Source organism: Molossus molossus, unplaced genomic scaffold (genome assembly GCF_014108415.1).
Source record: "Molossus molossus isolate mMolMol1 unplaced genomic scaffold, mMolMol1.p scaffold_m16_p_1, whole genome shotgun sequence".
NCBI lineage: Eukaryota > Metazoa > Chordata > Mammalia > Chiroptera > Molossidae > Molossus > Molossus molossus.
The window spans coordinates 181,514,311-181,530,380 of record NW_023425344.1 but is presented as its reverse complement, the minus strand read 5'-3'; the positions used below and the strand labels follow the sequence as shown (position 1 = coordinate 181,530,380).

The 16,070-nt window shown below is 36.7% G+C and overlaps 1 protein-coding gene across 1 annotated transcript in view; it reads right to left on the bottom strand.

The window, feature by feature from the left end:
* Positions 1 to 1,364: 1,364 nt before the first annotated feature.
* The window catches only part of SNAP23 (synaptosome associated protein 23), a 38,734-nt gene continuing 24,028 nt past the window's right edge, over positions 1,365 to 16,070 (bottom strand). The window contains exons 6-8 of the mRNA XM_036269809.1: positions 6,429 to 6,587; positions 4,811 to 4,955; positions 1,365 to 3,810 (exon numbers count right to left, since the gene is read on the bottom strand). Of these exons, the coding sequence (XP_036125702.1) occupies positions 3,745 to 3,810; positions 4,811 to 4,955; positions 6,429 to 6,587 (370 nt within the window). The 3' untranslated portion in view covers positions 1,365 to 3,744. The remainder of the gene's footprint in view (positions 3,811 to 4,810; positions 4,956 to 6,428; positions 6,588 to 16,070) is intronic.

Here is a 16,070-nt window from a genome sequence, read left to right as displayed (position 1 = left end):
TGAACCAACAAAGTAGGTTGACTTGTGGTCTGGAGACCCACATTCTAGTGGCCACCAGCCCTAAGTCACCTATATTCTTTTAGAGCCTGGGTGGAAGTCAGTATAGAATACTGAGTAAGATCATAGGCCTTGGAGTGAGAAAGATACTGGATGAATCCAGTCTTTCATTTTCTAGCTTTATGAATTAGAGCAATTTATTTATCTGTAATATGGCTAATACCTTTTACCTCTCAGGTATGTTAGGAGGATATGGTGAAAAGATACATAAAAAGGCATTTAGCCCTTTTTGACAGAGTAAGCATTTAATAAACGGTGCCATTGATTTCATCTGTAAGGTATTAAAATAGAATTTAGCAAGTTATACAGAAATGGAAGGCTTTGATAGGACACCAAGCTAGAAAGGATAAAAATGAAATGAGTAGAAAATAAGGGACTTGGATATCAATCTGAGAAATATAAATCTGACTAGGAATGTAACTGGGATAACTTAGACTTTTAGTAAGAGAGTGACCATTATTTGCCATGGCCAGTGTGGCTCAGTTGGCTGGGTATCATACCATGCACTGAAAGGTTGCCAGTTTGATTCCCAGTTGCAGGCTCGGCTCAGTCCCCAGTAGGGGGCATGCAGGAGGCAGCTGATCGATGTATCACTCTCACATCAAATGAAATCAATTAAAAATCAATTAAAATCTTAAAAGAAAATAGCATGTAAAGAAACTAATTCTAAGTACAATTTAGTATAGGATGTCTGGGAAGTAAACATTTATGTTAAAGGGGTATTCACAATCCACACATGACATACAAATATCTAGAGTTGAAGGCTGAATTAAAATCGAAGAAAAAAAAGGACACAACTATAGGGGATAAAGTTCATTTTCCATTGTAAGATTAGAAATTTGAAGAGGGGGCTTACTGTTAAAAAAATTAAGTTCAGCCCTGGCCAGTTTGGCTCAATGGTTAGAGCGTCGGCCTGCGGTCCAGAGAGACCTGGGTTCGGTTCCTGCTAAGGCATGTATCTCAGTTGCAGTTTGTCCCTGGCCCTGGTTGGGTTGTGCGGGTGGCAGCCACTTGATGTGTCCCTTTCATGTCGATGTTTCTCTCTTTCTCTCCCTCCCACTCTATCTGAACAAAAAATGGAAAAATGTCCTTGGGTAGGATAAAAAAAAAAATTAAGTTCAGTAGGAGATACTGTTTTTTAACTCCTTAGTTATAGGTATGCTCAAGGTCACACAACTAGTAAATGACAACCAAAATTTGAACTCAGATGGTCAGAATGCAAAGCTGTGTTAATCACTTCAGTTACCACCTTAATGCAAACAAATTTCCAAAAATATAGGAGAAAAATCAGAAAAGGCTTTTTAGATCAACAGCTTCTATTTCTAATGTATTATGGGCCCAATTTCTATGGCCTCATCCTCTTTCTCAGCACAATCTTTAAAAAAGTTTGTGCCCTGATGGGGTAGCTCAGTTGGTTAGAGCATCAGCCCCATACTCCAAAGGTGCAGGTTCAATTTCCAGTCAGGACACATACAAGAATCAACCAGAAAGTTTGTAAACTGAGATCCATGGATGGGCTTTCAAGACCCATTTATGCATGAGTCATATTTGTGTGTCTCTTCCTCTGCTGAAAAAGGCTGTGTTGTCTTTCATCAAATTCACAAAGGGATCCTTCACCCCAAAAGACCTCCACTCGAGAGAGAATAGCAGCTATCATTTATTAAGCTCTTACATTTGCTGGACACTGCTCTAAGTGCTTTCCATGCATTACCATGTTAATTAAGTCTTTGCAACAACTCTGAGGTAGGAATTGTTCATTCCCATTTACAGACAAGGAAACTGAAGCGCAGAAATGGGCCTATAGTCACTCATCCAGCAAGTGGCAGAGCTACAGGGTAAATCCAGACAATCTGATGCTTAAGCTTACACTTCTAACTACATATTGGTATCCTCAGAACAACTTCTTTTAGCCATAATAGTGTTAAAGAATTTTTTCCTAAATGCTTTTAGAAGGGCATTTAGGTATAGCACAATCCCCAGTGTTTTATATCTTCTTACTTTATACATGTACCATCACCTGCCAAACTACTCTCTTTAGCATGAAGCATTTCTGTTACAGAGGGCCTAAATGAATCTCACTTTAAATATTTTCCTCTTTAGCCTTTGAAAATTCCCATGTTAATTGTATCTTTTCAAGTACATTGTAATTCTCTCTCATAAACACTATCCTTTCAGTCACTAGTGTATTTAAGCTCAAATGAGTAAAAGACTAGTAATGATTAAAATGAACCTCATGACAAATCTTAGAAAGTCCTGTCAGTAATTCTAATACAAATGGGAAAGATACCTAAATGTAGCTTTCTGTTAGAGTGCTTCTTGATTTATGGACCTTTCTTTTACTCAATTTGTTAGATAAGAGCTTATGAATTGGTTGTCCCCTCCGCCAAGGGGAAAAAAAAAGGCAGTCATAGAAACACACCTATTTCAAAGAACAATACCATTAGTTACAAAATTTAATTGTAAGGATCAAGCAGTGGTTATTGGTCAAACCAATCCACATTAATGGCTTTGATGTGTGCAGGTGCTAGCTTTTAAATAAAGGTGACAAATACCAATCAGATTTTTATAACACTGTCAGGAGCTAAACATGATTCTGAACATAGTTCAATACACAAGGCTAAAAGAAGGATAATACAATAATCAATAATCAAACCAAAGCATAATTTTCCAAATCACTTTTAGTTAAACAGAATTCTAGCTTTTTAAAAGTCTGAATCTACACAAAACTCAAAGTAATCTAACAATTTTTCTACCTGAGATCAAACAAGTTTATTTTTTCCTATCTAAACATAATTCTTGGCATTGAGGTAAATCTGAAATCACGTAATTTAGTTTGTCAAACTTTCAAAAAAAAAAAATGTTAAGCCCTGCTTTAGACAGAAATTCTCATGTTACACATACATATTTACATATTTTTCTTCAAAGACTAATGACAAATTTATGAGGTTAATAGGCTTGAATTGGAACCATGATACTAATAATATGAAAATAAAAAGCCATTCATTTGTACAAAGTGTTCCTGTATGGTGCAATATGAAATGTGATCACAGAATCTATGTACATATATGAATCATCAAGAGTTCACAAATTAAGCTCACGTTAAGAAAACTCATTCTATTCTTTTTTGAAGCAGAGGTTGCAAAGTTGTGATGTATAACAAAAATATTATATATAAAAGCTCCAAAACCAAGTATTAGCCTAAATTGGCAATAACTGCAACTTAAAATCTAAACCCAATTAGATATTTACTGTGGCTATGCAACTTTTTGCTTTGTGACCTGAAGGTTTTACTGAGGTAACAACCTCTTATCTCTTATTTCTCCTTCTTGTACTCCCCCACCCCTGCTTCCAACTTCCTTTTTCATGGCTGTCTTTGGCAATGCTTCCAAATCTTGAAAGCAGAAGAACCTGCTACAGTAAATGAGGAGGGTGAAAAACAATGCAACATATGATGTATAAAAACCAAGCTAAGAGTATAAGCTGAGAAAGAAAATACTAGAAGGAAGGTCAAGCATCAGTCTACCCTCAAGGGAAAAAGGAAAAAAATGGGGGCTGTCACTCCTAGCCCCTCCTCCACATTATCTCCTGAGTAGAAGAGCGTGGAACCAAAATTTCAAATTCTGAAAAGGCAATGACTGAAGGAAGAGCTAGATAAGAGAGTAAATGGTAAAGAAGTACAGCAGTACTTTAGCTGTCAATGAGTTTCTTTGCTCTGGCATTGGCAATATCAATACGATCTTTGTTGGTGTCAGCCTGAAAAAAAGAGAGAGACATCAGCATTATTTCACAAGGTAAGTCGACCTAATAAAGGTTAAATTCATATACCTGGAGTAATTTATACACTAAGAAAATTCAGGAAACAGTTGGAGTCACATCACAAAATTCATTTTGGGCAAGAACTTACAGAGTATCAAATTCATTTGGGAAAACTTGGGTGTATCAATATAACAAAGGTATAACATAACTTGCCAGTATTTCATGAGTTCTGCAATATTTTTTCACAGTTTAACAGGTCTGAAACTGAGACAATAATCAATGGCATTTAGATGCAATGAAATATAAGAACGTTCTCCTCTGCTACAGATCTGGACCATGTGAAAGTTTTTGAACTAAATCACAGAATCCCACCTGGAGCGATCCTAGGTCAAACACAGAGAGACTGAAATAACCTTCCCTAAGATCTTTGGAACAGATGTATTACCACATCCACATCAATGTATGAATTAAAATTTCACTTTCAGTGTCTTATATTACACAAAGTAAAAAAAAAACAAAAAAAAACCCAGCAATACCTTTTTTCATTACTCCCAGGACTCTATTTTGTGTGTCCATTCCACAAGAACCATTCTGCAGAACTGACTTTTACCTTACTGACTTATGAGGATTCAGGAACTTATTAATTTGTTATTTAACACAATAAAACTCCAAAAGCTTCGCTCATTCAGGGAGAAGAAAAAAAAAAAAAGGGCAGCTCACACGAAGGTTAGACTCTCTAAGCTTCATGTGTAAAATTTTAAATAATACAATGTCAATCCAAGTTCTTGGTTTCAAAATGAACCAAATGCTATGAGCAAAAGAAGAACTTAGCTATTGTTTCTCAGTGTGTTAGAACTGGCCGCCTCAGCAAAACCCTAACACCAGTGAGGACAGGATCTTATCCTGCTGTTCTCCTCCAAAGTAACGAGCACAGATACCCATTACTAAAACACTGTATTAGATGTCTCATTTTCCTATGGCACTAAGAAGCTTTTACCTTTTCTGTGATCCGGTCTATTTGTCGATTTTGAGCCTCAATCTCATTCCCCATGTCCAGGGCCATGTTTTTTAGATTTCCTAGAATACTTCCCACTTGAGTGAGGTTCTCTTCCATTTCATCTTCTCTCGCATCATTTGTTATACTATCACAAAAAGATAGTTAATTCAATATTTTTTGGTGAATTCTAAATGGACTAAGTCTGGATTTAGTTTGTACAAAAATAAGTAACCAAAAGGATGCTAAGCAAGTGTTAGGCCCAAGGGAATGGATATTACCATTAGAAACAGTCTATAGCAAAAATTCAAAGACTTAAAGCCATGTAAAAGATGATTAAATAATAACTCTAGAACAATAGTTCTCAAAGTGTGATTCCCAGCATCACCTGGGAACTTGTTAGACACAAAACATGCCAATTCTCACACTCCGTTCCAGATCCACTGACACTCCATTCCAGATCTATTAAAACAGAATGGAATTAGATCCCAGCAATCTGTGTTTTAACAAACCTTCCTACAACAACAAAGTTGAGTAGTTGTGACAGAGACTATATGGCCTGCAAAGTCTGAAATATTATCTGACTCTTTACAGCTACTATTATTTTTTGTTGTTAATCTTCATCTGAAGATATTTTTCCACTGATATTTTTTTCTTTATTGATTTTAGAAAGAGAGAAAGAGTGAGCGAGAGATAGAAACATCGATGAAAGAAAACATTGACTGGCCACCTCTTGCATGCCCCCCACTGGGATCGGGCCCACAACCTAGGCACGTGCCCTGACTGGGAATTGAACCAGTGACCTCTTGGTGCATGGATCAACATTCAACCACTGAGCCACACCAGCTGGGCTCCACTGATTTTCAGAGAGACTGGGGGGGGGGGCATTGACGCAAGAGACACATTGATTGGTTGCCTCCTGCTTGACTGCAACAAGGGCCGAGGATCAAACCTGCAATCCAGGTACGTTCTCTTGACCAGGAATCAAACTTGTGACCTTTCAGTCTACAGCTGATGCTCTAACTGCTGAGCCAAATTGCTGAGGCTGTAGCTATTCTTATAGGCATCTGGCCAACCCCCACTATAGAGGATACTTTTTTTTTAGTTAATCCTCACCTGAGGATATTTTTTCCATTGATTTTTAGAGAGAATGGAAGAAAGGGAGGGGGAGACAGAGAGAGAGGGGAGAGAAACATCAGTGTGAGAGAGACACATGGATTGGTTGCCTCCTGCATACGCCCTGACTGGGGCCAGGGATCGAACCTGCAACCCAGGTATGGGCTCTTGATTGGGAATCAAACCCACAACCCTTAGGTATGCAGACTGATGCTCTAACCATTGAGATGCACTGGCCAGGGCGAGGATACATTTTAAAACACATTTTCCTATTTACAGCTTACTTCAGTAATTTAGAAAGTACTGAAAAACATAAAAACCCATCATTGAAGGTCAATAACCAAAGTCAACATCTTGTCAGAAGGTAGATTTAAAATGCATTTAAAAATTGGAATAAATGCTATTTCTAACTTTTTAGTTAGGATTCATGTATAACTTCACCCATCTTCCTCAATGAGCCATTCAGTTAAGAAAGGGGTAAAAATATTGGGAAGAGATGGCATACCGTTTAATGTATCCACCACTGGCTGCTCCTGTGGTTGCTTGCTGAGGCTGACCGTTTGTCACTCGGCCTGGCTGCTTAGATACTACATTGCTAGAAGAGTTGTCTCCGCCATCTCCCCATGTTGTCTTATAGGCCTTACCAGACTCAAAGTTCTTTGTCCTATAAAAAGTCAGGAGTGCAGAAAGACATCAAAAAAGCAGGAGAGGGAGAGTTGTAATTGTTAGTGCTTGTTACTTGAGGATGACCCTCGTACCCTGAGCATAATAGCTACATACATACAGATAGACCTAGGTGATCTGTACTCTGAACCATCACAATATGGCATAGGAAAAAGATGAATTTTAATGCCTACTGACATTAAATTTTTTTTTTTAAAGGTTCAAATACTTCCACCAAATCTTCATCAAGCAGTTAGCAAGTAGCAGAATGCATTTATTTGATTTTTCAGGTTCCCTCAGCCTCTGACACTCTCCAGAAAAGAGATTAATGGACATTAGGGAAAAAAATTCCTTAGGCAACGTGTTCTGGGATGCCTTAAGATGCTCCTTGACAACATCTCAGAGTTGATGAGGGACAGAAGAGTAGGAAGGCTGAGTAGGCAATACTTAGACCCCAGCTGCCCCTTACTTGAACTGGAGTAGTTCCAACTGATCAGTTTAAGTTAGAATTTCACATTAAAACTTTAAAAAGGATTTCTTAACAAACAAACATCATGAAGGAAAGGCATGAATTATTTCCAAATGTAACAACCAATGAATAACTAACAATCTTGGCCAAACTGGTACCAGTTATAAATCCTTTGAGTCAGGACTTTTTCATTTAAGAAATTCCTTTTTCTAATGAAAAAAAAAAGAATCCTAAATCCAGGCCTCTTTAAAATAAAGGCATATATATGCTTTAGATATAACTAATATAGCACAAAATCAGCCAATGCCAGAACTTTACCATGGGATTTACTATTCAAACTGTTATAAATATCAAGAAAAAGAGCATACTTAAGTGACTTTAAAACAGCTATTATTAAAAAAAAATAATAATAACATAAATAAAACTTTTTACTGATTGAGCAGGTACAGTTTCACTCATACAATTTTAGTTTTTTCCTATATACAAAAACAAAGTAGTATATGGCTATTATACTGGCCTCTGATTAATTCCACATAATACATTAATGAGGAAGTTTTGAAACTACAAAAGCAGAAGAGAAATTTTATAAAAATAGTGGCTCCCTCTTTAATAGACATGTGAGGATTCATTTTTGGCAAACATAGAATTAGATCTTAGACCTTAATCATTAATTTTAAAGAAAGGGTACTACTACTTTTTTAGTAAAAGGCATTGAAAAGGTAAATCTATGAACACTGAAGAGCTAGTTCTCAAAGTGCTTTTCTTGGTTCCACTTTAAGTTCTCATAGTTAATTTCTAATTTATGCAATTATGTTTTATTAAACCATGTTAAATCGTTCCTGGAACAAGGTAGGATATACATTTTTAAAATGACTGTTTACATATAATTATCTGTTAGTTTGGTGAAACCGATTTACAATGTATTCTCTGTTAATAAGATGGATCTCAGGCAAAATTTGAAAGCAGAGTAATAGCTAGTAACAAACATAATATTAGAAAGTGAACAACCAGCTGTATTAATATATGTAAGATAAGTGGGTTATTTTTATCAACATGTCAGATTGTAGAACAGGTCAAAGACTGAGGGTTGGAATTCAAAAGTCACTATATATCAGGACACTATGTTTCTGAAAGTCTACTCTGTGTTAAGACGGGAATTATGGGCTCTTGGTCTATCAAGAGATATAAAAATGCTCCAACCTCCTCAGCCTTAAGAGATAATATTTGAAATTCCTTAAACTTTTATTTTATTTTTTTATTTTTTATCCTCACCCGAGGACATTTTTCCATTTTTTGTTCAGATAGAGTGGGAGGGAGAGAGTGGGAGAGAGCGAAACATCGATATGAAAGGGATACATCGAGTGGTTGCCACCTGCACGACCAACCAGGGCCGGGGACAAACTGCAACCGAGGTCCGTGCCCTTACCGGGAACCGAACCCGGGTCTCTCTAGACCGCAGGCTGACGCTCCAACCGCTGAGCCAAACTGGCCAGGGCAAATTCCTTAAACTTTTGAGAATTCTTCCTTCCACAACTACATATAAGGGGCATAAGATGTGAACAAATTGTTTTGACATAATATGAATGAGGTTCACTTAAGCCACAGTCTATAAATGATGAGATTGGGCGTGTTCAGGGTGGTATGGCCATAGACTACACATTCTATAAATGAATCAGACTGGTTACTAAACCCTTCTCCCTTTAAGAGGACTGGATCCTTGATTACCAATGAAAATTTATATAAAAAGCTGACCTTGAATTTTTTTACAGCTTTGCATTGAATTGTTATGTTTATTTTCAAACAGGTTGGGGAAAACTGCATTTTTTTTCATATAGTTATGACATGATATGACATCTGCATTTTTATGAAGAAGTGATTTTTAAATGCTGATTTCATATCTTCATCCTTGTGATAGCTCCTCTCTTTCAGCACTTCCACTCTGGGTAATGCCTTCTGGTTGTTCAAGATCCTGTCACTTGCCATTACCCTGGAGCTTCTCCCACCAAGTTAGAATACCCTTGAAAGTTACCTGTTTTTATTTTTTTAACCTAACCTGAGGACATTTTTTCATTTTTTGTTCAGACAGAGTGGGAGAGAGAGAGAAACATTGATGTGAAAGGGACACATCGAGTGGCTGCCACCCGCACGACCCAACCAGGGCTGGGGACAAACTGCAATTGAGGTACATGCCCTTAGCAGGAACCGAACCTGGGTCTCTCTGGACCACAGGCTGATGCTCCAACCACTGAGCCAAACCGGCCAGGGCGAAAGTTGCCTGTTTTTAAAGGTATTGTCAGATAGCTGCTATCTTATAAAAATAATAATGATTTTAATTTAATTTGTCATCCTACAAAGAGTCTTAAATGCTTTAAAGGTAATATTTTCCAAATCTGACTGAGCAGAGTAACCTCGATGCTTTGAACATATAGGTGCACAGAAGGTTACACTCTGAAAATTCTGCTTCAATATGTGTAAAGTGGAGCCTGGGAATCTATTGTTGTTATTGTTTTAGGTCATTTACTACCCAGGCAAGGAAGACAAACACTGTTCTAAGGGACTTCCCTTCTGTTTTAGAAGAAATATTTTAGATTACTCTAATAGTCTTTGTATTTCTATATATTGAGACACTGAGAAATTGATCGGGAAGAAGCAAAGGTACACACCGGGAATTTTTTTTTAAGCTACAAGATTTGTAGTAAATTGACTTGAATCCTAATCCCAGACCATTCAGTATAAAACTAAGATAATGACAATATTTAGTAGTTCACAGGGCTGTGAAAAATTCTACTGATAATGGATAAAAAATTGCTTTGTAAAGCATTAGACAAATACTTTTATTTTTTGGCTTCAACCTCAACCTGATTCTTAGTTAACAGTTCATGCCTTTAAGTGCACAGATTACCAATAAGTATGTTTATTCTTCTGGCCCATTAACATTCCCTAGCTTTGAGATCTACAGGTAGGAGAATGCAGTTGGAATATGTTCACATAACAAGACATCTAGGCCCAGGTTTTGATCTACAGTAAAAAAGAATGTTTCTGGTTTGCAACAGAACTCTTCTGCATAATAAAATTTATAGCCCCTCTAGGAAGGAATTAGACTTCATGATAAAATGTTTACCCAAATTTGTGATAGATTTTAATGCAATTGAGAACTCTATCTGGAAAGTTAGATTTACCTCTATCAGTTTTAAGAAATCTAACAACCTTTAACCACTTTTCCCCCATATAAATCTCATTGAAAAAATGACAGGCTTAAAATTACAATTTAAAATATCCCTTAATCAATTCAACAAACTGCTATAAAAGCAGAAAACAAGTATCAGGATAAGAACACAATAACTTTAACGGTTTCTTTTTCTAGTTTTGGTTGTCAACATTAGTATTAAATGAATAGCAAAAAGAAAGCCAAAATTCTTTCATATCAATGAGAAAAGGGATTAAATAAATACCAACTGTAATGAGTGTGTGTGTGTGTGTGTGTGTGTGTGTGTGTGTGTGTGTCGGATGATCAGGCTATAGGGAAGAAGAAAAAGGAGACCAAGAAAAAAAGGTAGAAATCAAATACTTAATTTTCTAACAACCAGTCTTCATCATTCCCATAAAGATCCAAAATGAAGGAGTTTTGCAAACATTATAGTAAATAGTAGTCTGACTAGAGGATTAACTCTCATAAAAAATAAGATTAGTTAGCTCCATATTAATTCAACATGAAATCAAAGAAAGCTAACACATGACATATATTAGGAATTCTGGAACATACTGTAACATATATAGAGGGAGAAACCCTTATTTTACAAAGGTAATACTAGTGCTGGCCAGTGGTGCTCGGTGGTTAGAGCATCAGCTCACACACCAGAGGGTTGCAGGTTCCATCCCCAGCCCCTATGGGGCATGTGCGGGAGGCAACCAATTGATGTGTCCCACATCAATGTTTCTTTCTCTCCCCCTGCCCTCCTCCCTCCCTGTCCTTCCACTCTCTAAAAAATCAATAGAAAAAATATCCTTGGGTGAGCATTAACAACAAAAAGATACTAGATATGTTAACACATTTTTTATTCCTCACCCGAGGATTTTTCTATTTATCATCAGATAGAGTGGGATGGAAGGAAGGAGGGAGAGAGAGACAGAGAGAAACATCAATGTGACAGAGCCACATCAACTGGCTACCTCCTGCATGACTAGACCAGGGCCAGGGACCAAACCACAACTGAGGCATGTGCTCTTGACCACAATCGAACCCGCGACTCATTGGTCTGTGGGCTGATGCTTTAACCGCTAAGCCAAACTGGCCAGGGCTAGATATGGTTAACATTTTAAATTCATATCCCACCTTGTTCCAAATGACATTTAAGATGACTGAACAATAAATTCCTCAATTTGGTAGTGGCCTAAATCATGGGGAATCCAAATCATTACAAGCAACACTAATAGAGAAAATCTTGATTCTGGAACCAGAAAGGAGTGGGGAAAGTTAAAAGATAGGATGTTGAGATATAAGTCCTATGGAGAGAAATGGGTTTAGCATGAATTCACTTACATTTGATCAGCACTAGGACGCAGCAATTCTCTACAAAGATCAACCTATTTAAAACTTCTTAGGAAATTTCAGAGGTCTTTTTATTTTTATAATATTAAATGTTATATAGCAAACTCTTAGTTATCAGAACCATTAGTCAGGGTGGTATTATAAATTAAGATCCTAATTAAGATCCTTTTAATCAAGTCCATCTTTTGGCAGACAGCACCCATCAAAAACAAATTCACTTTACATTACATTACATTACATTACATTACATTACATTACACACCACAGCACAACTTTTAGGACAGTCTCCACCATTCACAAAATCCATGCACATGCACAGAAAAGCCATTTGAAGCATCACCTTTAGATAGCAGGTTAACAGCCCCAACTGCGCCACAAGACTGCATCTTATAGTTCCCTTTGATCAGTTATTGAGCTCAGCTTCTGATGTTAAATCTTCATTTTTAGTAAGCAGATTAGAAAGGAAAAGATTAGGTGAGAGAATGAAATACAGAAAATAGTGAATGCTGGTCAAACAGAACAGAAGCAGGTTTAGAGTTTTCAAAACATAATGCATTTAAATTCCTGCCTGATTTCATAGAAACAACCAACATCTGAGAATCTAGATAAAAAGAAAAACAAGAAAACTATTTAAATGAGAGCATAGTTCATCCTTCGTAAGAATGTCTGGGTAATAATATTCTTTCGTAAAATTATAAAAATTAATATGAAGAGAAGGCAAATACTAATGGAGAGGTTGTAAAACTTACTCTTTTCTTGGTGATTACAGATTTCTCTTAATTACTTCTATTATAATTTCTGTTGTTATTTAAATTTAAAAAAATCATTTTACATGTCAACTCTACCATAAGCAAACAAGTTTCTTAAGGACATTCAATCAACAAGTGTTTATTGAGCAACTACTATGTATCAGGTACCATGTGAGATACAAAAATAGAGCAATGACAAATAAAACGGCACAGGAGCTATACCTTACTCATCTTTGTATCTCTTCAGTGAATAGGATGGAGAAAGCACTCAAATGTGAACTAAAATATAATATATATATGTATATTGCATTTATTTTCAGACAGAGCAGGAGGGAGAGAGGGGGGAAGAGAGAGAGAGAGAGAAACATTGATGTGAGAGAGATACATCGACTGGTTGCCACCCACACGACCCCAACTGGGGCCGGAGACAACTGCAACCGAGGTACATGCCCTTCGCGGGAACCGAACCTGGGTCTCTCTGGTCTGCGGGCAGACACTCTAACCTCTGAGCCAAACTGGCCAGGGCAAAATATAATATTATTTTATCCAATCAGAGCTGAGTATTTACACCTCAATATGACACACCACTGGAATAGTATAGAACATGCAGTACCAATTTTGAACTTCTCTAGAAAATGGTTCAGAAATACCAATTTGCCTTCAAATTATGTGCCATTATGTTTGACATTATAAGCACATACTGAAGAGAGGCCAGTACAGATAGAAGAATATCTTGTCTAAGAATGGTTAAAAGGGTACACCAGGCAGTTTACTAGTCTGAGACTTCCTATTTTAAGTCTGCCTCCTTTTAAATTCTTGTTAATTAGAATTACTTTTCTAAGTTATTGCAAAGATATACAATTTTAATAAGGATATGTACTATTTTGCTTTTAGGATTCAAATAGTAGCAAGCTAACATGACATTTATCCACAATTTTAAAGTTTAATCCTGGTAGTCTGTTTTTAAAGCCTAGTAATCTTTTAAAAAAATTAGCTGAAGTTAAAATTCCTTTCTAATACAAGGCTCTGTTAAGTAAAAATATTTCCTTGTCTTATTTTTTAAAAACACACACAAAAAAACCCCCAAGATTTGATGACCTGGCTTCAGTGACTACTACTGAACACACATAAAAAAATCTCAAAGAACAAATTTACTCAAGACATTTTCTATATAGCAATACATCTAACAACAGCAACAACAAAAAAGTTCATTATTTTCTTGCCAAAGTCAAACAATGTAGGATACAGTTAAAAGCTAGGGCTCTGCCTGGTTTGAATCTCAGCTCTTCTGCTTACTAGTGTAGTCTCTTTGTACCTGTTTCCCCAAATGTAAAATGGAGATAATAAGAGAATCTATCTCCTATTAAAGTTACCATGGGAATTACACTTAACGTGCTCAGAATAGTAAGAGCCTAAATTAACATTATAGGCCCACAACTCTTGTCCAAACCCTTGTATGTGAAACATTTTGAGCAGTACCACATAATCAAATACATCAATATTTCTGTAGTGAAACAAACTGACATATTAAGTGTGATAAAGATTATAAATAGCTTCAGTTCAGGTTACATGTTTTGGCTTAATGAGTTGTGGCACTACATTATGAAAACAAACAAAAACTTAAACCTCTGGCTTTCAGAGTCTTTTCGATTTCTGAATGGCAGATAAGCAACTGTGGACCCTAGTTGTTATTACTAATAACAGAATTAGTACTAGCCTTATACAAAGAAGACTAAAATCCTATATTGGCCTTTGAGAAGCTCATGTTAAGGCTGTTTATATGAAAAGCCTAAATGGACACCAGCAGATCAAACTGGAAAGATCAAAACACTGGCAGAAATGACATCAGATACAGCTGAAGATAAAAATGATATAAAGGACTCAATAATATAAAGAAAAGATAGGTGGAAGGAAGGCAATTACAATCAGACATTTCTAACTCTCTCTTCTTCAGAGAAAAACTGTCCCTTGATTCCATCTCTTAAGAAGTGCCTTCTCTTGACCCTTTGAGAAAGGGTTCTGCTGAGGTCAGAGGTGAAAAATTGCTTCAGGACCATACTCCACCTTCTCTTTCACAAGTGTCCAAGAAAATCTTGCCCATGCTTAGCTGGGATACACAAAGAGAAATAAAATGAATACTTCTGTGGTTTCATTTCCCACTTTCCATGATATTAGACCATCTTAGGATTCACTGCTCTTCCTGTTCAACCCTTGACTCAGAACTGATTTTGCTACAGATTCCAGGGAGGACTTCTTCCTCCTTGCTCTTCTCTTAATATCTAATCTCAAGGAAATTAATTTACTTTTTCTCCTCTGTACTCTTCCAAGAGGGTACACAGAACACAGGAGAAAAGGACAAGTTTGCAAAACATAGTTAACTGTTTGGATCAAAAAGTCTGTGCATTTCTAACTTGTTGGCTTACAATAATCTGCTAAACCCTGACTAACAGTCATAGTTATTGAAACTCTCTCTCTCCCTGCCTCCCCACCCTCCCTCCCACTCTATCTAAAAAATCAATGGAGCCCTAGCCGGTTTTGCTCAGTGGTCAGAGCATTGGACCTTGGACCAGAGAACCCCAGGTTTGGTTCCCACTAAGGGAACCTTGGTTGCAGTTTGTCCCCGGCCCCGGATGGGGTCGTGTGGGTGGCAGCCACTCAGTGTGTCTCTCTCACATCGATGTTTCTCTCTCTCTCTCTTCCTCTCTCTCTCCCTCCCACTTTATCTGAAGATAAATGCAAAAATGTCCTCGAGTGAGGCTTAAAAAACGAAAAGAAAAAAAAAGAATAGGAAGCCAATGGACGAGACTAGATAGAAGACTGTCAAATCTTAACTTCTTGTGCCTAAAACAACACTAATCAACAAGCAACTTTATTTTCTCTAGTAGAAATGGCACAGAGAATGTTATCACATGAAAACACTTAACAGAAATTATGACAATATAATAAAAGTTCCCCCATTCCTAACTCCTTTGGAGTAAAAATGCTGAGAATCTGTAAAACTTTGTATCCCATTCTTGGTTTACCACACCAGCTGAGATTACTAGGTGGAAATACGAATGCTTATGAAGCCCTTAAAAAGTGAATATTCTCAGCAGTAATGATATTTAATCTCTAGACACTGTCCTTTCAACTAAGGGTAAAGTTCAAAGTTGGTTTGTTAATTACTTTTTACAACAAAATGAGCTCCTTTTAACAGAAGGCAAGACAATGATTAATTGCCTTAGTCAAAACCTCATCATGGCCTGAATAATACAATATTTGTCAACACCATGGAGTTTGGTTTACCCTAGAATAAGTTGAAAATTTAAATATTCAAATAGAATCACCAAGAAGAATGGATTCCTTTCTGTCAAGCATAATCTCATACACTACATACAAACAGTTTAAAGACTCATTTTCTAGTTTACTAGAGATCTCTAATCTTCAGAGTCTTTTCTGATTTCCCCTTCCTTGTGTTTGACATATAATCAGTTAATTTAACATGAATTCTGACTTACATTTTTCTCTCTAATCTCAATAAGGTCTTACTTCACAGGCCTAGATTACAAAAGGTTTATAACTAGTCTTCTGGTATGTAGCTATATAGACCACTCCAAACCATCATCAACTCCTTAGTCTGGCATTCAAGTTATTCTACTGCCTACTTATGTATTATTTTCCACTTCTTATCTATATAAATCATGTAGCTCAGTAAGTCAAGTTTCTCTGTAATTAAAT